We start from the raw sequence: 24,022 nt of genomic DNA, 5'->3' as shown, positions 1-24,022 counted from the left end.
CTTCATAACCAAAGGACCAGGTTCACACTAGCCGGACATACTACAGGCACCCATCTTGATGTTTGGGAATGTTACACCGAGCTAAGAGGACATCCCTGTCGGACTAAGCACGACAGATGGAAGCGACGTCCAATGTCGCCTCTAATCGTGACAGTGATAGTAGTACGGTCTAATGCAGATAGACCTCTGATCCGCTTCAAGTCCTCAGAATAGTACCCTCCAAGAAACCCCAATCTACTCTCTCTCTCTCTCTCTCTCTCTCTCTCTCTCTCTCTCTCTCTCTCTCTCTCTCTCTCTCTCTCTCTCTCTCTCTCTCTCTCTCTCTCTCTCTCTCTCTCTCCCCCCCTGAAATAGGAGTTGTATTCCGTGTACATAAGAGACCTCTAGAGATGCTCAATTGTGTATCACCTAGAGGAAGCGCAAAAGTGGGGTAGCAATGTGTAGGCTATGTAAACATCGAAATGAACCACTTTGGGGGTGCATAATGTCATGTAATGTGGCCATGATTCCAACTAAAAGGAATTGACGACCTCGCCATGTGTGAAGAAAGACGTATTGACGTTGCTCCGTTGTCTCGAAGGAGTAGGCTTAAGAATGCCACTGAATGCCACTGATTGTAAGAGTATGCAGCAACTACGTTCAAATGGCTATCAAAATGGTGGGCGTAGGGGATGACTGTGAGCCCCAAATGTGGGCACATCGAGCCTTAAACATGGTCCAAAGTGTGATGTTGCATATCGTGGTGAGATTTTTATTTTTACCAAGAAAAAGATCCTTCTATTAGTTAATCAAACTGCCCATATGGCTACAACCACCTATACAAAAGAGGGCTACAACAATCATGATGGAGAGACTCTCCCAATGAAAAAACAGCATATGTACAATGAGGCTAAATCAAGAGATGGGAGGAGGGAAAAGCCACACAGGTGGACGGTAGTGCCATCTGAGCCCACCTGGACCATGGTGAAAAAAGGCCCAAGACGCCAGAGGCGAAGGAGAGCCGCTCTGCGCTCCCGCATGCGGTCAGAGCTGCCCTCGAGTCTCTCGAACTGTCCTTTGAGAGTTTGGATCAGCTGTAGCCAAAGATCCCAAACAGTCTCTGTGGTACAAGGCAAGCCTCGAAGATGCGGAAGGAGCGGGCCCGCCAGATGAACCAGAGTGTCAGGCCGATGAGCTCCCAACACTCTCCTCTCTCACTGCACCACTCCTGTGGAGAAAGCTCTATAGCAGGGTGGAGTGTAGGTCGACCCCCTTGCATCACTATCATCCTGCTGGTGGAGGATAGCACAAACTGAAGTGCCAAGCCTGTGAGAGTAGACCAAGCAGCTGCTCCCCATGTGTACTGCCGAGCTGTGGAAAGAGCTGGCATCAGTCGAAGAACACGAAGCCACACCTGCTGTGCCAAAGGACAATCCCAAAGACAGTGACGTTGACTCTCCACAAGATGGTCACAAGCTGCACATGTGGCCGAGAGACCACTATGTACAAGCCAGTTCCCAACTGCTGTAGCTCGGTGTGCAACCAGCCACTGGAACAAAGTGACTCGCCTCGGCTGTCTGGAGTCCCATAACCTCTCCCAAAAAGTTGCCAAGAACTCAATTGTGAGACCCTCCTCCTACTAATGAGGTGTTGCAGCAGGATGTGCCTCTCTCTGCGCTGCCAGTATGTGACGTCCGAGTCGAAAAGTGTACTGAAAGAAAGACACCTGGATGGTCTGCTGAGGAGAAAGGTCCCTCCAAAGCCACTCTCCACGATCCCATTGTACTCGTGCCAGTGGACAGCTCTCCCAAGCCCACAGTCTCCAGTGGCCAGTCTCAAGAGTTGTTGGGTCAGGATCTATGACACAAGTCCTCCCACAGATGCCCACCACTCGGATCCTCTGAAAACAGCACTCTACCACCTGTGGGGCCTCTACTCCAACTTTGTGTAAGCGTCCCTCACCCTGTAGTCAAAAAACAAGGAGGGTATAGTCTCTAAGCAAGCCCAAACTGAGATGAGAAGGAGGGTATAGTCTCTAAGCAAGCCCAAACTAAGCAAGCCCTCCAGTCGCGTGAAGGCTCCCATCCATCTGGGTGCTGCTGATTCGAGAGGCGTGAGCCACTCAGCAGGTACTGCCACTGAGATGTCCCGACACATGCTCTGCACCGCTCTCATGAGTCATGCCCTATAGCTGAATGTCGTGAAGCTCCTCAGACAAGCTTGAAAACTGTAGCCAGTCACCTAAAGAGCGTGCTGGACCCTCTACCATGGGACCCCACGAAACATGAGGCCGCCTACCAACCAAGTGGCCTCCCTGAGTGCTAACCATGGGGTTCCAAAAAATGGGCTGTCTCGGGCGCTCCTCCGTGCAAGTAGGCTGACGCTACTCCAGGCCTCTCCGCAATTGCTCCCAAGATCGGAGCAGACTCACAGCAAAGCGGTCCTCCAGTCTCCTGCTCAAGCCATCTTTACGCATCTCTGTGAAAATCCATCTAGTCGAGGGTCGCCAGGGGCCTCGAGCCTGAGGCACCCTAGCACTAAGCCGTGGAAGCAAGAACTCCTTCCAAGGCTCCTCTCTTGGAAGAAGTCCTCTGACGATAAACTTCCCAAGAAGGGCTCTGCTCTACTGTGCTGGGTCTACAATCCCCATCCTCCCTAAGAACAAGGAAGAGCGATGACCTGCCATGCCACTTTGGCCCGGGCTATTTGAGTGTCACGCCCTAACCAAAGGAAGTTCTTGATCAGCCTCTCTACCTGGCTGATACAAGAACTCGAAATGATCCAACAAGAAGTAATGTACCACATAGTAGCCAACAACACCTGGTTGGCCACTACAACTCTGTCTGCCAGAGAAAGTTGTGTGGAGCTCCAATGTAACAACTTCCTCCTCATAGACAGGGGGAGGGGAGCAGTCTGCTGCTCGGGAGACAAGTCAAAACCAGCCTGACAGCCCAAGTACCAAACTGCAGTCCCTGGGGGAATCCACCTAAAACCCTCACCTGGCATCCAATCAGGCGTAGGAGCACTACCAACCGAGAAAGCCACTGTCTTCTCCAGTTGATCAATGCGCCTGATGCACAACAAAAGGTCTCAAGAGCCTGCTCACACCTGTGAAGGTTGGCCTCTTGGCCATCCAAGTACAAGGCTGAGTCGTCTGCAAACTCAGCGTCCAGTAGCTCATCTCCCCGAATAGAGAGCGCTAAGCCACGTAAACCAACCTGCTGTGCAACCAAAAACCTACTCATCGCCTCAGCATAGAACAGAAAGAGGAAGGGGGCAAGAGGGCAGCCCTGTCTGACCGAACGTGTGAGCATGAAACGATAACCTCTACCTCCTGACAAAAGTACCTAATTGTGTACCCATCTGTACAAAGTTGACACCCCTCTGATCCAAGCATCTGAGAAGCCCATCTTGCGTAGAGTGCCCTCCAAAAGGTCCCAGTCAACTCTACCGTAGGCCTTCTCAAATCGAGAAGAAGAATCACCAGATCCTCACCACAGAGCTGCGCGAGGGCAAAAGCCTCCCAAAAAGTAAAGATGTTGTCAAGGATACTATGCTCTTGACAAAATTTGTCTGTGTCCCGTGTATAATGCTCTCAAGAAGTGGCTGAATCCTCAAACTCAGAGCCTTGGCAAGAATTTTGTAGGCTAAGTTGGGGATGGTGATGGGCGCCACTGCCGAATCTCATCCAAGGAGCCACGCTCCTTGGGAATGAGGTAAATCAAGCCCTCACTCATGTTGTCAGGCATCTCTCCTGTGTGCAGGATGTATTGAAAAGCACTGCAGAGATCTGAGCCAAGCAAGTCACAGTACTCCAAGAAAAAGTTGGGAGTCAAGCCATCCTCACCTGGACAGCTACCACGGGGGAGTGATCTAAGAGCCGTGTGTAGCTCCTCTAGCTGAAGAGGCAGCTCAAGCCTCTAGCGCATCTCCTATGTCAAAAGACAAGGCATCTGTGCCCACACCTGCTCTCTGCATGCAGCCTGACACTCTGACTGAGGCTCTGCAGACAATAAATCACGGTAGTAGTCAGTAGCAACTGCACGCATGTCCTCTGGCTTTGAAGCAACTGACCGTCAGGCTCCTCAATTGGCTTACCTTGGCATGCGTATGTCGAGGTCCCACTGCCTCAAAGAAAGCGCCTATCACTCTATCACCCACCTAGGTCCACTGAGATGCTTGTCAATGGAAAGCAAACTCATGGCGCCTCTCCTGTGCTAACGAGCTCCTAGCGAGCCTGCTGTAATTGCTCCTCCGATCAAGGACTGTCTGGATTCTGCTTCTGCATCCTCTGCAAGGAAGCAACGCCCCGTCGGAGACGCTGCTCCTCTCTCGCTGCAGCCAGGCGAGCCGAAGACTCCTCAAGAAAGATTCGACTAAGCTGAGCAAGTCCTGAGGCCACTCTGTCAGCAGAAGAATCTTACATGTCTAAGCTCTCTGTCTAAAGAGCCTGCACTCACTCTCTTAAGCGTCGAGTCCAGCAAGACCCTCTCTGGGATGCGAAGCATCGTGCTCCCCCTCTGCCTATCAGTCACTGTAAGGATCACTGTTGCATGGTCCGAAAAGGAAGTCCCTGCCAAAATGCCAATTGTCCCACCCAAGTCACAGAAGTGGTCACTACTGTAGAAGCAATATATCCGAGATAGATTCACGCCTCCCACTATGCAATCCGAACGAGAGAAGGCCAGGGTGTCTGGGGGCCTCACAAAGCTGGAATGCTGCCACACATCTGAAACCCGCAGTCATACAAAACCTCTCCCAAGATGCCAACTCAACTCCATGCACAGTAGTATGGCTACCACCAATCTTGTTGTCAGAGGGTTCCTCCAACATGTTGAAGTCACCCCCTATGCACCATTGCTCTGCCTGCGGCACAGACAACAATCTGAGACCAAAACTCTGCACGTGCACTCGCCACATTGGGCGCATAGATGTTCAGCAAGCCCATGAGACAACTCTGAACCTACATAGCGATCCACTAAGCCCTGCTTGGCACAATAATCCCTCTGCCCACAATGGCCTGCTGCAAAGAATCCGCAATAGTCATACACACTGCGCCCTGGATGCCTCCAGGTCCAAATGCAACTGACCAAAAAGTCTCATATCGTCCACGCAAAAGCTGACCACAACGTCTCATGCGGCTCTCACACAGATGATACTCCTGTAGCATAAGAAGGTCAATCTCTCCTCCCACAAGGCATCGCTAAAGCTCTTGACGCAGTCGGCTTGAAACTGGGACCCACCTAATCCCTGTACGTTCCATGAGACGATCCTCATGGGGAGCGAGAGAGAACTGATGTTGCCGCAACAGCTAACCGTGCTATCTTCGAGACTCGCTTGGATGGGGAGTAATCCGCATCCGAGCGTCCTCGAGCTAGGCATGACTGCAAAGAGTGTCTAGCCCAAGCCCAACTATATCGAGCCGTGCGTAAAGCAACCTCCTCTATCCAGGAGTCCTCATGTATGTGTACATAGCATGGCGAGCTCTGCGTGTCAGCAAAAAAGTAAACCACAATGTGTCTACATCCTACTGGATCTGGAGGTGTCACAACAAACTTGGCCAATGGCCAAAGAGTCAAGCAAGTTTGTAACCCCTAGGTCTCCCATGTGTTGAGAGAACTCTAGGGCCTATGTCTGCAGCCACTCCAACACTGAGTCTATAGTCCACTCAGCCTGGTCCCTGCCGCATAGAGGAAAAGAGAAGCCAACCGCTGAGTCCAAGGCCTCTATCCCGATACCTCCAAGGAACAGTAGATGAACTCTGAAGCAGGCTGCCTCAAGGTCTAGTGAGGGGTCGCCCAGAAACCGTGTAAAGTCGTAGGCAAAGAAATCCCAACGGCGACAAATGTCGAAGCTCGTCAAACCACAAGGAACTGTTGCAAAGGGAGACGTCTGCACCAGAAGAGGGGGTCACAAGAAAGGTTGTCCCTCTCTCACTAAGCAACTCGTCGCAAAGGCACTGCCAAGAGATCTCCTAGCAGCTGAGGAAGGCCCTGCCCCCTGCGACGGTTGCAGGACTGGAGCGGGAGGAGGTGAGGGAGAAGGGGGAGAGGGGGGGCGAGGGGGAACGGCAAAGGTAGGAGGGCGAGATGGAGAGGCAGAGGCAGAGGGAGGAGGAGGAGGAGGGGGTTGGGGGGCAGGGGGGAGGGGGGGGAAGGAGGGGCTGTCGAAGGTGAGGCTGAGGTGGAGGCTCAAGCAGGGACCTCATCCTGCTGAAGAGGGTCGAATTGGTTCCCTGTGGGAGCCCACTCAGGAGCCTAAGGACCACTCTGAGTGCCAGGCTGGCACGGTGGCCCCTGACAACGTCGACCACGAAACTGCTGCCAGCCCTCCTCCCTTGAGCCCCAGGCTCGGAGGGTGGCTCTGCCTGCGTACTCTGTGACTCTGCCTGCTGTTGTTGGCTAGCCCTTGAGGGCTGGGGCTTGGGGCCTGTGGTGTAGATCGGGGTCTCCTCCGTGGGCAAGCCTTCGCAAGATGGCCCATCTGTCGACAAATGAAACACTAATTCGGGAGGCCCAAATACTCCACGCTCTGTCCGAACCAACCCCCACTCACCCGAGGAAGTAGGATGACCTTCGAAAGAGTGTGGGTGTCCCTAGCCAGAAGCGGTTGTCAGGAGTTTTTTTGAGCAAGGGATTGCGCATATGTTCATACACATGCATGGTGCATCGAATAAAGGATTGCCCAGTTTCCAAAGCCAGGTGGTTACGTGGGGCCCACATGTGTACAGGTAGGACAGGGTGTACATAGTGCATCGATTTTCACTATTACCAGTACCACTGTGTTTTTCTACAATAATGAGGAGTTTATAGCGTGTAAAACTTCTCGAGGAAGCTATCCGCGGGCCGACGACATGAGGTCAGCAGGTGCGTCATATGGCATCTAGTGGCGTCAGGAGGGCGAACGAGGTCAATATTTGCACGCAGATGAGGACGGACACAACGTGGGTGTTTTCTTGTGAGAGTTACGCAGAAAGGTCATCATTAGGACCACTTTTTGGGGCCACTTCACGTGGTGGCGAGATGCATTATTGGAAAAAAGCTGAGTGCCAGGTGTGCGGATGATGCAAAAAGGTGACAACTATGCACTGTGAGGTCAGTTTTTGGCCTGTTCGGGGTCCGTTTGAGGTCATCTAAAAGGCCAAGGGTGCCCAAGTAATAAAGCTAAGTGTGGGAACTGAAAAAACAGAGAAAAGACCAGAAAAAACGTGGAGAAGAGAGGAGGAACAGCCGCAGGTGTGTTTTTTGGGTTTTTGGAGCCTGTTTTGGCCGTAAACTGCTCATCCGAGGTCGGATTTGAGCACTTTGACATTGTAGACTGGGGTTTTGGGCCGTTACGGACGTGATGGCGCTGTCCATTTTGCCAAATTCCTCACTCTTTTCCTGCTGTTTTTCTGTGTAAGTTTCTCCTATGAGCGAAGTTTCTGCTCTAGTTTGTGATTGTATCTGGCTTATTTTACCCATATTGTGTGAGCTATTTGCTCCATTGCTGTTGGCCCAAGCTCAATTGTATCTAAACATCAGAAATTCTCCTCTTTTGAGCTGAGTTTTTTGGGTGTGTGTGTGTGTGTGTGCGTGTGTGTGTGTCTGTGTGGAGTGGGCAAGTGGATAGTCTCTCTCCTCTCACTCCAGAGGTGTGTTCCCTGTCTCGGCTAGGTGTGTTGTCTAAGCCGAGTGGTGCCTCCTAGTGTGTGTGTATCTTCCCAAGAGTGTGTGTCGGGTCGTTATAGAGGCGCTGTGTGTGTTTTCATCCCGCCCACATTCTTTTGGCGCCCCCACGGAGGATCTTCTTCGAGTACCTTCTGCTTCGAGCTTCGAGCTTCGAGATTCAGGGCTACAGGTTACAGGTTACAGGTACAGGTGATTCACACAGGTACACGTAGCTGGAGTACGGTGATATACTAGCAGTGATGTCACTTGCAGTTGTTGTGGGTATGCATCACTTGGCGCCTATTTGAGCGCATTGTCTGCTGGATTGTACGTTACTTGTGGAAACTGCCATTGTACGCATTTGTGGAGCCATACTTGGTTGTATTTGGCAGTCCCAGCCATTTCTGAGACTTGGTCTGGAAGATAGTCATTTCTGAGACTTGACTATACGCGATTTACATTAGCCTTCGTGTGAGGGTCGATAGCGTGAGGTTTTTATTGAGCTGGGGGATTCTCAAATGTAGAGATCCTTTCGGTGATACAGGTAGCTGGAGCACCCTTTTTGTGACCTCGCCATAGGCTATGTACTAGTGAGTCCTACTTGATGCTCGGGTTCTATTGTTGACAGTTTATGCATACATATACAGTCTATATTTTGGGTTCCTACTGCTCTATTTCTGGGGAAACTCTGTCGAAATTTTTCCAAGTTATGATGGCTTGTTTTTTGGTCTTTTGAGCCATTTATGCTGTTATGCTGCTGAAATTTTGGCAAAATCAGAGGTTAAGTCAGGTGTGCCTTCTTGGGAGCTTCATGGTTGGATTTAATGGATGATCAAAATGGCCCTCAATTCACTCCATTTCATTTAACTCAAAGAATCCAGATAAATGTTCATGTGTCCAGGAAGATTTTTTTCCAGCAGCGCATAGTCTTTATGTTCGGGCCAAGAAGATTACGAGAGATCTTGGAATGTCCTTTGCCTGTTGTAATTCCGATGATCAACTATGAAAACTCATTTGATGTGCATGTATTTGTCCTTATCTAAAGTTGAGCTCCATTGAAGTTTCTGGGGATTGGGTAGTGAAAAGTTTTGGGTTCTTGCACGTGTGTTCGAAGGGGTTCTCAAAGCATCATAATTTGGGTAGCCATGGCTTTCTCTTATCCAGGGTTTCATGGAAGAAGTGATGAAGATGTGGAAGAATTTTTGGAAAAGATGGAGGTTGCCTGCATTAGCAACCAGATTCATGACCCTACGCAAATGTTACGCCTTCTCCAAATTTGTTTGAAGAGTGATGCACGAGTTTGGTCTAAAGCATTTGAAGAGGAGTTGCGTGTGGCTGATCCACCTGTAAGGTTGAGTTGGGACAATCTACGACATGGGTTGGAAGTGGAGTTTGTGAAGATAGAAGATCCTAACAAGGTGTGGCAAGAAGTACAGGCTTTGGTGCAAAAGGAAGGTGAGCCAGTAGATGCGTACATACGTAAGTTTTCATTGGCATGGGAGCGAATGTGCAAGGCTTTAGCACCACAGGTACCCCTGCCTGACATGATGAAGAAGGACAGGTTCTTGGCTGGTCTTTGGGAGAATATACGTTGGAGAGTGGAGCTAAAGAAGCCTAGGACATATGAAGATGCACTAGAGGTATCAAGGAACAAAGAGTGGAAGTTGAGGAAAATGAGCCAGTTAGGGGTGGAGTCTTTGCCCATGAGGTCTGAATTTCAGCTTATAGAGTCTTTACAAGGTCGCATGTCAGGGGTTCATCACGAACCAGTGGTTCCTGTTACTACTCAGGTTATGCCAGCAGTGGTCACTACAGCAGTGCAAGATGATGGGCTAAGGCAAGACATGAGGCAAATGGTAGATTTGATGAAGAATCTCAGCCTAAACATGCTAGGTCAAGTGGGAAATAATCGAGGTCGAGGGAGGTTTGCAAATCAGCAAGGAGGTGAAGAAAGGCCTAGGAATGGTGTTGGACAAAGCAATGGTAGGTTTTGGAGGCAGACGCCCACATGTTATAATTGTGGAGAGTTGGGTCACATCAGCACGCAATGTGATAAGCCACCAAGGATGGGGGGAGACATGTATCCATTGCCAAGACAGGTGTTAACTAGGTCAAATGATTATGGCATCGAAATTAAGGGAGACGAAGGAACCAGTGGACTGACCCAGGAGGAAAAAGAAAAGACAAAAGTGCTAAGTGTAGTCACCTTGGAGAAGGCATCAAAGCTAGAGGATACATTAGTGATGCCTATTGGGAAGAGGACCACAGAGGAAAAGGAAGGAAGAAGTGCCCCAGGTCCTAGTAAGAAGAAAGGAAAGAGCCATGAAGGCGAGGATGTCAAGGCCAAGAGGAAAAGAAGAGCTCGTCGAAAGTTTCATGTTTCAGATTTTCCACTAGGGGATGGGCAATTAAGCTATGACTTGAAGGAGGATCTGACGAGCAGGAAGGCAGATGTTACTTTTGGGCAACTTATAGAGATGGTGCCTAAGCTAAAGCGACAGTGGAAGAGGATGGTTAACCCAATGGAGAAAGAGCCAGAGAGAGGTTCAGTGAAGGTGTTGGCAATGGACGAGCTACCAGACATTTGTCCAATAGTAGATGTGTGGCATAAAAGGAAAAATTTGGGACAAGGTTATGTGGATGGCGGAGCCCAAATATGCGTCATAACACACTCATGCGTTGAGAAGATGGGTCTCACAGTGACTGGGGTGTCAGGTTTTCGGATCAGATTGGCAAACCATCAAAAAGTAAAATGCTTGGGTGTTGTAAAGAGCTTAGAAGTGGAGGCATATGATGCAAAGGCAGTGGTTGATTTTCATGTGATGCCAGCAGGGTTGGGAGCATATCCTATTATACTGGGCAAACCATGGTTACGTGCAGTGGGAGCTGTTCAAGATTGGCGACATGGTACGATTAGCCTCTATGGAAAGACAGGTACCAAGAAGCTTTATAATATGGACACAAGGAAACGATTAGAGGAGCTTTATGAAGATGAGGATGAGTCTAGTAATGAAGACTCTTCCACGGTGACAGATGAGGACAGTGATAGCACTACCAGCAGTGATGAGGATGGTGATGTTGCATTTCTTTTGATGGATAAAGAAATCCAGGAGTGTGGTTTAGTCGCATTTGCGAATGAAGTTGAAGATGGAAGTGAAGGGCCTTATGAAGTGATTGAAGGGCTGATGCAAACCAAGGTTGAGTTGTCAAAGAAGCAGGAATTAATGACGCAAATGATTAGTGGAGACCTCTCAGCTATGGAGAAGGGAATATATTTGCACATGCCGGTCTATGCCAAAGTATTTGATGCTTTTCTTAATGCAAGATTGATATATGGAATCTCTACATGTTTTCCTTGGGAACCAGGTGGAAGTTGGATTAAGTTTTTAAGGCAGGGAATACCAAGTGTTTTTGTGTGGGATCCAGGTGGAATGAATATCTCTTTTTGTTGCTGCTGAGCATGAATGCTCTAGCAGGCTAGGGGATGGGCAAATTATGTCAGGAGTTTTTTTGAGCAAGGGATTGCGCATATGTTCATACACATGCATGGTGCATCGAATAAAAAATTGCCCAGTTTCCAAAGCCAGGTGGTTACGTGGGGCCCACATGTGTACAGGTAGGACAGGGTGTACATAGTGCATCGATTTTCACTATTACCAGTACCACTGTGTTTTTCTACAATAATGAGGAGTTTATAGCGTGTAAAACTTCTCGAGGAAGCTATCCGCGGGCCGACGACATGAGGTCAGCAGGTGCGTCATATGGCATCTAGTGGCGTCAGGAGGGCGAACGAGGTCAATATTTGCACGCAGATGAGGACGGACACAACGTGGGTGTTTTCTTGTGAGAGTTACGCAGAAAGGTCGTCATTAGGACCACTTTTTGGGGCCACTTCACGTGGTGGCGAGATGCATTATTGGAAAAAAGCTGAGTGCCAGGTGTGCGGATGATGCAAAAAGGTGACAACTATGCACTGCGAGGTCAGTTTTTGGCCTGTTCGGGGTCCGTTTGAGGTCATCTAAAAGGCCAAGGGTGCCCAAGTAATAAAGCTAAGTGTGGGAACTGAAAAAACAGAGAAAAGACCAGAAAAAACGTGGAGAAGAGAGGAGGAACAGCCGCAGGTGTGTTTTTTGGGTTTTTGGAGCCTGTTTTGGCCGTAAACTGCTCATCCGAGGTCGGATTTGAGCACTTTGACATTGTAGACTGGGGTTTTGGGCCGTTCCGAACATGATGGCGCTGTCCATTTTGCCAAATTCCTCACTCTTTGCCTGCTGTTTTTCTGTGTAAGTTTCTCCTATGAGCGAAGTTTCTGCTCTAGTTTGTGATTGTATCTGGCTTATTTTACTCATATTGTGTGAGCTATTTGCTCCATTGCTGTTGGCCCAAGCTCAATTGTATCTAAACATCAGAAATTCTCCTCTTTTGAGATGAGTTTTTTGGGGGTGTGTGTGTGTGTGTGTGTGTGTGTGTGTGTGTCTGGGTGGAGTGGGCAAGTGGATAGTCTCTCTCCTCTCACTCCAGAGGTGTGTTCCCTGTCTCGGCGAGGTGTGTTGTCTAAGCCGAGTGGTGCCCCCTAGTGTGTGTGTGTATCTTCCCAAGAGTGTGTGTCGGGTCGTTATAGAGGCGCTGTGTGTGTTTTCATCCCGCCCACAACGTACTGAGGGAATGCCGGCCGCCTTGGCAGACTGAGGCTGCCATGCGAGGTGTCTCCATGACAGTTCCAATCTTTGAGCCTATCCTGGACAAAAGTGGTAAGTACTCCCTCCTCAGACTAGGAAAGGAGACGGAGATGGGAAGGTCTATCTCTTCTACTAGAACATCTGAAGCTGGATCAAAACCACGTCTCCACTATCAATGGGTCGAACTGCTCGGATGGTCAAGGGGCTCATCACGATAAACTTGGACGCCATCTCAGAGGTCTCAAACTCTATCTCATAGTAGCCACGTCCAAGGAATTGAACGTCCAAGATCTTGCCCACCTCTGCGAGAAGGCGGGCCTAGAGAAGATCACGTAGCTCTCCTCTGCTGGGTCTGGTGCCGAGAATCTTGCATATGACGGAAGTCGCCTGCAGGCGAGCCTCCATCTGTGTCTGCTGATGTGAAGAAAAGGCGAAGAAGCGTCGACGAAAGGGGAAACTCCTGTTGACCGAGCACGTCGAGGGTGCTGGCGAGGCCCGACAAGCAGGAGTGGCTAATGGCAATGTGCAGGCAGGCGGGCGGAGCAATGGGCTAATGGCAGGCAGACAAGGCAGCGGCAGGGGATGGGTGGGCAGGGCGATGGCCAAGGTTGGGCAGCGGGCGGGGCAGGGCAGCGCGCAAGAGGTGAGGGCGAAGGGGCTACGCGAGGGCGGGGGGGAGCGATGGCGAGGAGGGGGAGCGGACAGCACAGCGAGCTCCGCCACTTTAAAAATATCGTGGTGAAAATTGTGCGTCACTTGCAGAAATCTAACTGCTGACTTGCATCTAGGATCATCTGTAGAGTGCCCGGTCTATATCTTAAGGGAGTAAGCATTAAGACCGGATCTATCGACAAGCCCTAAAAAAAGGCGTGACCCCGCAAACTGAAGACCACTGATGAATGTTATGTTGGTTTGTCTAAGGGGAGAGACATTCATAAAAGCTATTGACAGTTCCGGTGCTATTGAAAGAGACAAACATATTGCTAAGGTGTTGATTAATGTAATTAAAGAAATCAGCGTTGAACATGTCGTTCAAGTAGTCATGGACAATGCAAAGAACTGTAAAAATGCTGGTAAGATAATCAAAAAGTGCTTTTCGCACATTTATGCCAATGGTCACAATATGCACAGTTTGAATTTCGTGCTAAAAGATTGGTATAGTAGTGAAGAAACTACATGGTTTACCAAAATAATTGACGTAGCACGGTAAGTTGTGAAATTCATCTTGAAACGACAGAGTACTTGATTTTTACACGATGCCCATGTCAGTTATGTTAAGATTGTGTGTTGATACCTCAGTTTTGCACGCACTATTCCTCTAATCAACAAACAACAAATTTCCATCCACAGTACATATAGGACAAACCCAAAAACCCTGGCTCTAAAGTACGTCTCTAACAAGTCGGATCGTGACCAGTGACTACCGACCAAGTGCCAAAAGGAAATCTTGTATGTGTTATCATCAACATGGAAAAACATATCCTACACTTGATCTAAAGGGTCCACATGCATGACCAAAAGTGTCGCTAAACAGCCATACCTCTGACGATGTGATGGCGGGTCCACAAAAGAAGCCTCCTCCGAAGGAATACAGTGTGCTCAAAAAAGGATAGAGGGGCTCCATCATTGTTCAACGAAGGCCACTGCCAATCACCACGATCCCAGTACAACTGAACAAGAGGTTTTCCCTGCCAAATCCAAAGTCTCCAAAGTGGTGCCTCTTGAGTAGTGAAAAAGGGTCTTAACACATGATCTCCTTTGGAAAGAACCTACGACTCTAATAGGCTGCCAATAGGCAATCAATTGCCGATCAGGTGGAACCTCACCCTGAAAGTTGAGTCTTATGTGACATCCATGATGGCCAATCTCCACAATGCTAAAGACTAAGTCCACTACTGAACAACAATCAAGTGTCGATCCATGATGGCCAATCTCAACAATGCTGAAGACTAGAGTCCCCTACCGAACATCAATCGGGTCATTATTCAGGAGGGTAGACACCATGGTAGGAGGATATATTGTAGCTTTGTGGATTTCCGCAAAGCCTTTGATACAATGCCACGAGCCAGACTCATACACAGATTGCAAGACATGAGGGTGCCCAGAGAGCTGATCTGGGGGATCTTAGCTTTATAAGGATAGTGGTAGGACAGGTACGCACTACTCAGGGCATGTCTGACATGGTTCACTCCACCACTGGGGTGAAGCAGGGTTGTCCCCTATCTCCAACTCTCCTTGGGATATATGTAGATGAGTGTTCAGATTATGTACATACAGAGGGTGATAGAGGTGCTCAACTTCCAGGGACATGGATTCCGTTGCTATTATATGCTGATGATATTGTGTTGATCTCCGATTCTCCACAGGAGATGCAGCGTCATTTGGATGCATTGCATGTATTTGCACAGGACAGTGGATTGTCTATGAACCTTGGTAAGATCAAGGTAATGGTGTTTACCACCACAACGCAGCGGGTAAGGAGGTCCGCCCCCACTTTTACATATGGTCGAGAGACTGTGGAGTATGCAAATACATACAATTACCTTGGGGCAGTTTTCAGTGGTCGAGTATTTTCCCTAAGGCGTGCAACATATACGCGATTGACCAAAGCCTTTGCAGCATTGGAGAGACTTGAGAGGATATATTCACAGGTTCAGTTCCAGGAACCTTGGACAAAGCTTTGGCTCTTTGACACTTTGGTCACTTCGGCCATGCTGTACGGAGTGGAGGTATGGGGCCCCTCAGTTGATCATAGCAGAGCTGGCAGTACTGATGGATGGAGATGTATGGAGAAGCCCTTGGTATCTATGATTTCTCGGATGATTAGGGCCAAGGCCTCAATACCACAGGACATTGTTAGGGCGGAGCTCGCTGCTCCTCCATTAGTAGTGGAGGCACTCACTCGATCAGTTTCATTTATGCATAGCACTTGGGCTCTCCCTAGAGACAGATATGCTCGATTAGCACTAGTCTTCGCGACAGCTGGCATTGCAGGGAGATAGATCATGTTGGTATGCAGAGATGGCATCTTGGTTTCAGTTACATGGCTTTAGTATGGACCGGCTACCCCCATTTCAGTACTCTCTAGATGCACCCTCCATCTCACTCACTAGGACAGAGATTACCAGGCTCATCAGACAGGACTTGATTCAGTTGGATACGGAGAGGACATGGATACAACCTACACATGAGCTAGGTACGAAGATGAATTTCTATAGAGAGCATCTTCTCCAACTCACGGAGGATGGTTTTGTGATCAAACCAGGATACATGGATACTCATCTATCCCACGGGATACGATGTGCTATTGGTAAGATACACACATCATCACATCAGCCAGAGATCGAGACAGGCAAATTTAGAGTAGTACCCGCTCAGTCCAAGATTTGTCAGGTGCCAAATAGAGCCAGAGACAGAGCTACATCACATATGTCACTGCCCAGTACTATGAGATACGACGCTGCTTTCACTATCTATTCAAAGAGGGTTTTGGGCCATTTTCTAGAGTCATGAGATACCAGGATCAAAGATGCCTCGGATTATACTTACTGGAGATTCGCAAACACAGAGAGGACCTCTTGAAGAGGGGCACAATGAGAGAGATCCAACGACAACGGAAGATTAGAGATCTCTTTCAGTCACAAACAGAGGAGTTCGAGCAGTCCCCCACAGCATAACAATACTAGAGGCACCGCTTGATCGTCGCCCACGGATGAGGGGGCCCTCTCGATATTGACGCAGATTGCGACAGAGAATCCATACCATAGTGGCGTGACCTAGGAGCCGTCCCGGATACTGATGTATATGTATATGATACCTCGACTGTCAGAAAGCTCCATTGTATCAGCTCACCCTTTGTATTTACTATTCCCTTTGTATCAGCTTTCACCCCACCCCTACCCATTATTTTCTTTTCAGTTCTTTGTACTTTTTGTACCCAGACCTGGTATTATATTCACAACATATAACCTTTTGGTCTCATAGGTCATTTTGGCCTTTTGAAGATGTTAATATTACATTTCATCTCTCTCTCTCTCTCTCTCTCTCTCTCTCTCTCTCTCTCTCTCTCTCTCTCTCTCCACTTTCCACTACCATTGAAAAAAACCTTACACTTTCTCTTTTGGTAAAAACTTCTGATTTAATTTCTTGAAATATAACAACCTTCAAACATGTGCCTTCAAGGTGTTTCAAAAAAGAAAAGAAATGGAAATGAAGCTATCATCGGTACATAAATCATTTCTGATAAAATACTATATACTGCTAGCCGTTTTTCGGCTCTCTGTAATTGCCATAGTGAGTTATCTCACCCTATCAAATCACTCAAACACTGTGGTTACCCTCACCCTTTCACTGTATATAGCTACGTGTGAGTTAGGAGACTTTTCCCATATCTCCTTACTGAAATAAAAAACCCTCAATTAGCTAGTCATTGGGCTAGTTGAGCCAAAAAAATAACAAATATAAAAAATATAAGTATATTATGGCCCATGCGTATGTAAATATTTCTTTGTATATAGAGCCTAAATAAAAGATTTTTTCATAATTATTTTGGTATTTATTTAAATATTTCTATCTAGGTGTGTGTTATTTATGCTCTGTACATTGTCTCACCATTACCACAATTTTTCTTACCATTTTTCATACTCTTTATTCCATATAGAAATATTTTCATGTAAGCTTCTCTTATATTTGGTGTAACTCCACCCCAACAAAAATCCAAAAAAACTAGTTTTATTTATGTGTATATTTTTTCACTATTGTGATTTTTCCTTTCCTACATCTATTTTGTTTTTTTTCTAAAAAATTAGAACACCAAAAATATTTATCTTTTTATGGTAGCCTCACAATGAGAGAGATTTCTTTTGACCCCTTTATATTTTTTCCACTTATATTATTTATATTTGACATGTACATATTTTTTAGACCCCTCAATATTTGATTTTCTTAGTTGTACTATTCACTTATATCATGATCTCAACAATATCTTCAATTATAGACCTACCAAATAAGGTCAAGGGTAGGTGGCATGCATACATGCACTATGGAGGGCTCACTCTTGGGAGGTATTCAAAAGAATCATCCAAAGAAGGACCCCACAAGGACCTTGTGCAGTGGAAAAAAACGGTCGGTTTTGTTGAATTTTTAAAGTTCACTTGCTCTCCGAATTTGAAAAGGTGATACAAACAAAAGTTGTAGCTCGTGAGCTGAACTTTTGCCTCAAATTTTTTCATATTTTTTTGAGCTACAAGCTGTGAGCTATGATTTTATTAGTGGACCCCAGTTTTCCCATGCTATACAGCCACACTCTCTCTTCCACTTTATCATTTTCCTCTTTCACACACACTTCTCCACTCATCATCCCCACCTCTCTCACCACTCCTCTCTGCACCCTACTCACCTTCTCCTCAACCTTGAAGAATAAGAGAAACCATGGTGAACTCATACCTCCCACACACAATTCCATTCCAAAATTGACCACCTAGTCTCATTTTTCCTCCTCCAATTTACCCATATCTATCAAAAAAACCACAAAATTCAGCCTCTTCTCTTAAAAGACAGCATCATGGTGGTTGATTACTCAGCTTCAATTACCTTGTCTCTCAAGGAAAGTCAAGAGTGGAGAAAAAATGTACCGTCAAAGCTAGTGGACCGTCAACAAGCGTCAAAATTGGCCCTACTCAAGACACTTGGAGCATCAACCTTGTAAGAAATCAACCTTTTCTTACCTCTTAAGAGTTTTTCTTCCTTATCCTACATGGATACTCCCATTGTAAATATCCAATTCCATTTGTAAATTAATACTAACTCTACTAACACTAACCCACTATGAAAAGTCCTATCACCTCCATTTCTCTCCTCTCTCTTTCCCCGCCAACTTCATGATAATTCAAAGCAAAAGAAATTAGATAAATTGCTGAAAATCTAACCCAACCATGGTTAGAGGAGTAAACCTAGCCTTCAAAATTGCTATAAAAGAAGGGTGTAGCTAGCACAACAAGGGGGAGCCATAAGCAAGAGCACTATGCTATAGCTTGAGAAGCCAAGCTCAACCGCTGTAGAAGGAGCTCTTGAGTGGTAGCTCATTGTCTTATGCATGTGCATGTGTTGTAATAGGGGATTAGCAAGGGAACTCTATGCCATTGTAAGAGAGAGAGTGATCATTCAATTGAGAGTAGTAAATCTATCATTTCTCCTACTAGTGTAAGCCCAACATTTGCTGAATCAAGGAGGGTGGATTTGGACTAAACTTGGATACTTTGTCTCCCTTCCAACGTGAAGTAATGGACAACAATGATGCGTAAGTGTCTTGGTGTTTTTTGTTAAGTTCTTGATAGCTTGTCTCTGGTGTTGTCATCAATCTAGCCATAAATCCCACATACTGTAAGAGGGCGACAGGGTGGAGAGGACTCTCCTGGCCTTAAGACAGTGATTGGGGTGGCTTTTCTTGTGATGTGTTGTGGTGAAATTTACGCAAGCTATGTTAAACAAATACTAATCTCACTTTGATTTGTCATGACAAATTTGTAAGAAGGTATTAATGCAACAAGCACCCCCTCCCCCTTTCTCTCTCTTTCTTACATATATATATTTATGTTTGCTTGATTATTAACGATACACTTCAAAGCAGCCCGAGCACCATCTCTCTCTCTCTCTCTCTCTCTCTCTCTCTCTCTCTCTCTCTCTCTCTCTCGTGTTTTAGTGTGTGAGTGTTTCATTGGTGTTAGGGTTAGTGTAAATTCCTTGCTTGTTTGTGGGTTGCTCTAATGATTCTCCTCTTTTGCGTCCTAGTTCGCTCTTAAACTAGGTGGTGCCCCTTGTGTAGTTGGGATTTGGCTGGGGGTTTGTTGTTTTGGTTTGTGTTGTGTTGTGCCCCAGCCCCATTGAGCAGCACGGGAGCCTTGAAGAGTGTCTAGAGGTTGCTCTTCTTGTTGCCCGCCCCGGACCGCCTCAAAATACCTAGATGATTGAGGATAAGCCCAACGTGCAAGGTATAGACTCATGATAGTCACCCACAAGACAATATAACCATCAGCTCCATCATGCATGGTATTGACAAAATACTACAACATCGCCACTAACGTCATCAATGCCCTATACTGGGTGTAGAACTAGGTACCAATATATGCTCCCACACACACACGAGCATACATCAATACAAAGATCTGTGTATTGAGTTTACTGAATGATCTTCTCAAAATGAAAGTTCTCAAGAAGAATCTTCGGTACATAAATCATTTCTGAAAAAATACTAAATGATCCTCTCAAACTCAGAATACTCACCTCCATTAAATACAGAGAAAATATTGATGTCCCAAATCGTATCAGCAACAAAGACAACAAAGATGTAAAGCTACCTACATGACCAGGACCAAAAGTTAAAACAAGTTGCAACAACGAGATTCGATAGTACATTGTCAAATGCATTTACCTTGCAAGATTTACCTACAAAATATTACAACTCAAAATACCCAAAAATTGTCTCTTATTGCACATTCTATCTAGCAAAACAAAACAAGCTCAACGACAAGAAAGTAAAAATAATTGGAAAGGTCTGGCACATGCCTTCAAATACGTATTGACATCAACATGAGAACCTGAAACATGTCCAACAAGTGTGAACTTGCCTTGCATATGAGCGCATCCTTAGTTCAAGGGAGGTTAAGGAGGAGGTTAAGTGTCACGTGCACATCTAACCCTATGTGCATGTGGACAAGCTAACTCCTACTTCTAGGGTTTAGGACAGCCTAGAAAGTTTTCTAGCACCCTTTACACAGGACCTGCATGCCCAGGCATTTTAGAATAGTTGCATACCCTCTGATTGTGCATGAGCACCACCAATTGGCATTTATCCAGCATTTGCAGAATCGCCGGGTTTTATTAAGCCTTGCCCGACCCAACATTAATTACATCTAAAAGTGACCCCAGAGTCACCATTAACACATCAGAAGTCAATATCCCATGGCCAGCCAGCCCAGCAGTACCCTCATCCCCCTAGTGTTTTTCAAAGTGGTAGCAAAACCAGCCATCGCCCTCAAAGAACAACAAAATCAGCTTGGCGTTTTTGCAGAAGTATCGGGTAACTTCAGTCAAAAGGATACATCATTTATCTTCTCCTGAATCTCAAAAAGGCCATAATATCTCATACTCAACTTTGGGAAAAGACGCTCCTTATCCTTTCATCTCTGTAGGCGCGCCTTCTCAAACCGTAGAATCACCCAATCATCTTCCTTCAACTGCAAGTCATGTCGATGCTTGTCCGTTTCCTTCTTATGCCTTGCTTGAGACTTCTCAAGAGCCTCGCGCACCTTTGCAAAAGCAATCTCCAGATCCTGAACATACTGATCTGCTTCGAAAATCTTACCCTTGGTGCTTAGAATAGGTGGAACCTTCTTAGCACCCTTAATGGTCTCAAATGGCGCCTTCCCCAATAGACTGTGTTGTTGTAGGCAATGTTACGGGGATGGGCACTACGTGCCAGCGGAAAAGAACAGACTGAACAACTTTAAACAATTCAAATAACAACGAAACAGAAAGAGATGCACGACACGAGACAGGGAGTGGTGGAGTTCCACCCCAAGAGAGCACTGGCGGCGCCTGTCACAAAATGGTGACCTGGCAGCAGACCCCAGGACACACACTGACACGTGGTAGTACAGACCCGCAAAAAGCACCGACAAACTGCCGTACAGATTTCCGGATTTTGCGATGCAAAACGCGCTGACAGCTGACGTGGCAATGTACGGAAATCCACTTTTTGCGGAGATGCTGATAACATGGCAGCGTACAGAAATCCTGCTTTTACGCTAGCTGAAGTTCGTTGGCTGATTTTAGCAAGGTTTTGGGACAAATTGCTTTATTTTAAAAAAGATTTTAAGCTTTTGATTTTGGGCCTCTGCTTTTGGGCCTTGCCCACTTATTTGTTGTTACAAGGCATCCCTTGTAACAATAAATAAGTGGGCAAGGCCTCACTTCTCAGGGCATCTGGACGCAGAGTCTGAGAGTGAGCACCTATCCACTCTCTTGTACTTTGAGCACAAATTAATACAAAAAGAAATAACGAAAGGGGGGCCAACCTTTGGGGTCAATATCTCTAGGCACGGAACTACGCTGGGCCGTGTCGACTCAAGTGTGAATATGAACTGTTTTGAAGTGAATCTCTGTTGTGTCGCGGTAGAATCTTGACTTGGGGTGTCCAAGTTTGTTACAGTGGTATCAAAGCACAGAAAGATTCTTCTTCTACGGAGGATCCGACCCTTTTTTACAGCGCACACAGCTTTTGGAAAAGAATCTGCGCGTCCCTACCCCGGACTTATTATTATTAGCCAAAGAGAAATACCGAAAGGGGCGCCGGTCTTTGGGGCCAATATCTCTAGGCACGAAACTACGCCGGGCCATGTCGACTCAAGTGTGAATTGTGAACTGTTTTGAAGTGAATCTCTGCTATGTTGCGGTAAAATCTTGACTTCGGGTGTCTAAGTTTGTTACATTGGTATTAGAGCACAGAAAGATTCTTCTTCTACAAAGGATCCGACCCTTTTTTGCAACGCACACAGCTTTTGGGAAAGAACCTGCGTGGCCCGACCCCGGACTTATTAGTGACTCCCACCCTTCATACATCGTGCATCGGGCGCGCTCCGGTCTTCATCGCTCTGTCTCTCAATGGGAAGGCAAAGAAAAGTTGAAAATCTGGCGCGGAAACTGAAGAAAAGAATGAAGATTTGGGCAAATTTTTTGCGGACAAGTTTGCCAGAAAGGAGTACAAACGTCAACTGCAGATTGGCATATGTGTGAACAGATTGATTAAGTACTCCATAGACTCGAGATTGGCGAAACACCAAAAGAATTACTCGATTGATAAGATTTACTTGAGATGGCGTGTGGCCATTGCTTCTCCTATCAGGTAGGGAGGAAAGCTAAAAAGACAGACGAATGCAAAAAAGCGGAACCTGTACTCGCAGAAAGACATGGACAAGCACTCTTGAAAAGAAGCACTTCTACAGAGCCAACCAATATGACTTCCTCGAAGACAAGAGGAAGAAAACAAAAGAATTTAAAGAAGGTGGATAGTCGATTAAATTTGAATCCTTTTCTGCGTTCCGAGATGCTCCGAGGAGGGCTTTGGCCTTCATTCCACAGTTTGACATAGCCTTCTCCGGAGGGTACTACTTAGAGCACTCCAAGATTAGAAGGGCTGCATCTTTCTTCAAAGGAAATGCTATAACATGGTGGTCCACTCTTCTTTTGAGGAAGGAAGCTCCAGTTAAATGGTTGAAATTCAAGAGGCTCTTAATTTCTTCTTGGCTGACACTAGTTCGAATAAGATATACGAACCACTTGGAATCATCTTCGGATGACCAAGGGAAATTCTTTGGACGTTTATTGCGAGAGATTTTGGAACTCTTTTCTACCAACCTCTTCATTTATGAAGGTCTCTTTTAAGGAAGAGATTGAGCGGTTTTGTTGCAGACTCTCTACAAAGATCCGGGACTACTGCCTGAAACAAAAGTCGAATTCTATTCAAGAATTGATGGGTCATGCAAAACGGGGTTTTGCCATACATTCAGGCAATTTGACTTACCCCACTCATGAGATCTTGACTCAAAGAACCCAACAGCCTTCTAATAATGAAAGTAGAAGGAGAAAGAGTTTCCATGAAAAAGAAAAAAAAAGATACACATCCCCGACTAACTCTTAGAGAAAGGGCTATCTATCTCAAAGAGGGGAAGTGTTTTGGTTGCGGGGAATTTGAACACGTCTCTGCGAAGTGTCGTAAAAAGGCGTAGCAAGAACAAAATGAAGACGGGTCAAAGAGTTCGACAGCAGCTGAGGAACGTGGCAGAAAAGGCAGATGAAAACAAAACTGGTACCACATTGCGTGGGGCCCGAACCAAATCAGATGAACGAAAGTACAAAACTTTGCCGAACTTAGGGCAAAGTAAAAGATCATGAAGCCCTCATTTTTTCTTTGATGGAGGAGCCAAGGTCAACTTCTCTTCACTTGAATTGGCGGCTCGACTTGGAATTATGTCCGACAGGCTGAGGCGACGAGTGGAGGCAGTTCTAGGGGCACCCGGATGGGATGTTTCCATTACACCGATCATTGGCAAACTTCGTTTGCAATGTTAGGGGTATTTAGGACACGAGGACTTCTACGTAATGCCCTTAGGAAGGTTGTGACGTCCTCCTCGAAATCCCTTGGTACCACAAGAACAACGCCGTGGTTGACTTTCGGGCTGAGAAAGCGACTATAACAAATGAAGGACAAAGAGATTGTACTTGATGAAATTCAGTTTCTTTACTTGATTTTCTGGAGAGAACTGAATGATGATTGAAGGTCAAATACGTTTTGACCTTGATAAAGAACACCAAGATTTTTCTCCACACTCATGCCGATTGCTTTTTTAAGGGCCTGCCAGGCGAGTTTCCACCATCTCGTCTCATGAGGATCATACTATTGATCTGATACCTGGAAGTACACCACCGAACCAGCCACCTTACCGAGTGAGCCGAGCTCAGAATGAAGAGATTATGAACTAAGTGAAAGACCTCTTAAAAAAGGGTGTTATCCAGCCGAGTACTTCACCCTTCTGCTCTTCGGTGTTGTTGGTTTTAAAACAAGAGGGCTCTTGGAGAATGTGCATTATTTATAGAGATCTCAATAAAATCACCATCAAGAACAGATTTCCGATTTCGAGGATCGATGATATTCTTGAC

General features: G+C 46.5%; 1 protein-coding gene across 1 annotated transcript in view; it reads right to left on the bottom strand.

Moving 5' to 3' along the window:
* Positions 1-24,022, bottom strand: part of LOC147447507 (uncharacterized) — an 83,331-nt gene that overhangs the window by 28,298 nt on the left and 31,011 nt on the right. The window contains exon 3 of the mRNA XM_086524341.1: positions 19,589-19,662. Within this exon, the coding sequence (XP_086380467.1) occupies positions 19,589-19,662 (74 nt within the window). The remainder of the gene's footprint in view (positions 1-19,588; positions 19,663-24,022) is intronic.

Source organism: Adiantum capillus-veneris, chromosome 11 (assembly GCF_014529385.1).
Source record: "Adiantum capillus-veneris isolate H3 chromosome 11, ASM1452938v2, whole genome shotgun sequence".
NCBI lineage: Eukaryota > Viridiplantae > Streptophyta > Polypodiopsida > Polypodiales > Pteridaceae > Adiantum > Adiantum capillus-veneris.
The sequence above is the reverse complement of the archived record's forward strand: the minus strand, read 5'-3'. Positions and strand labels throughout refer to the sequence as shown.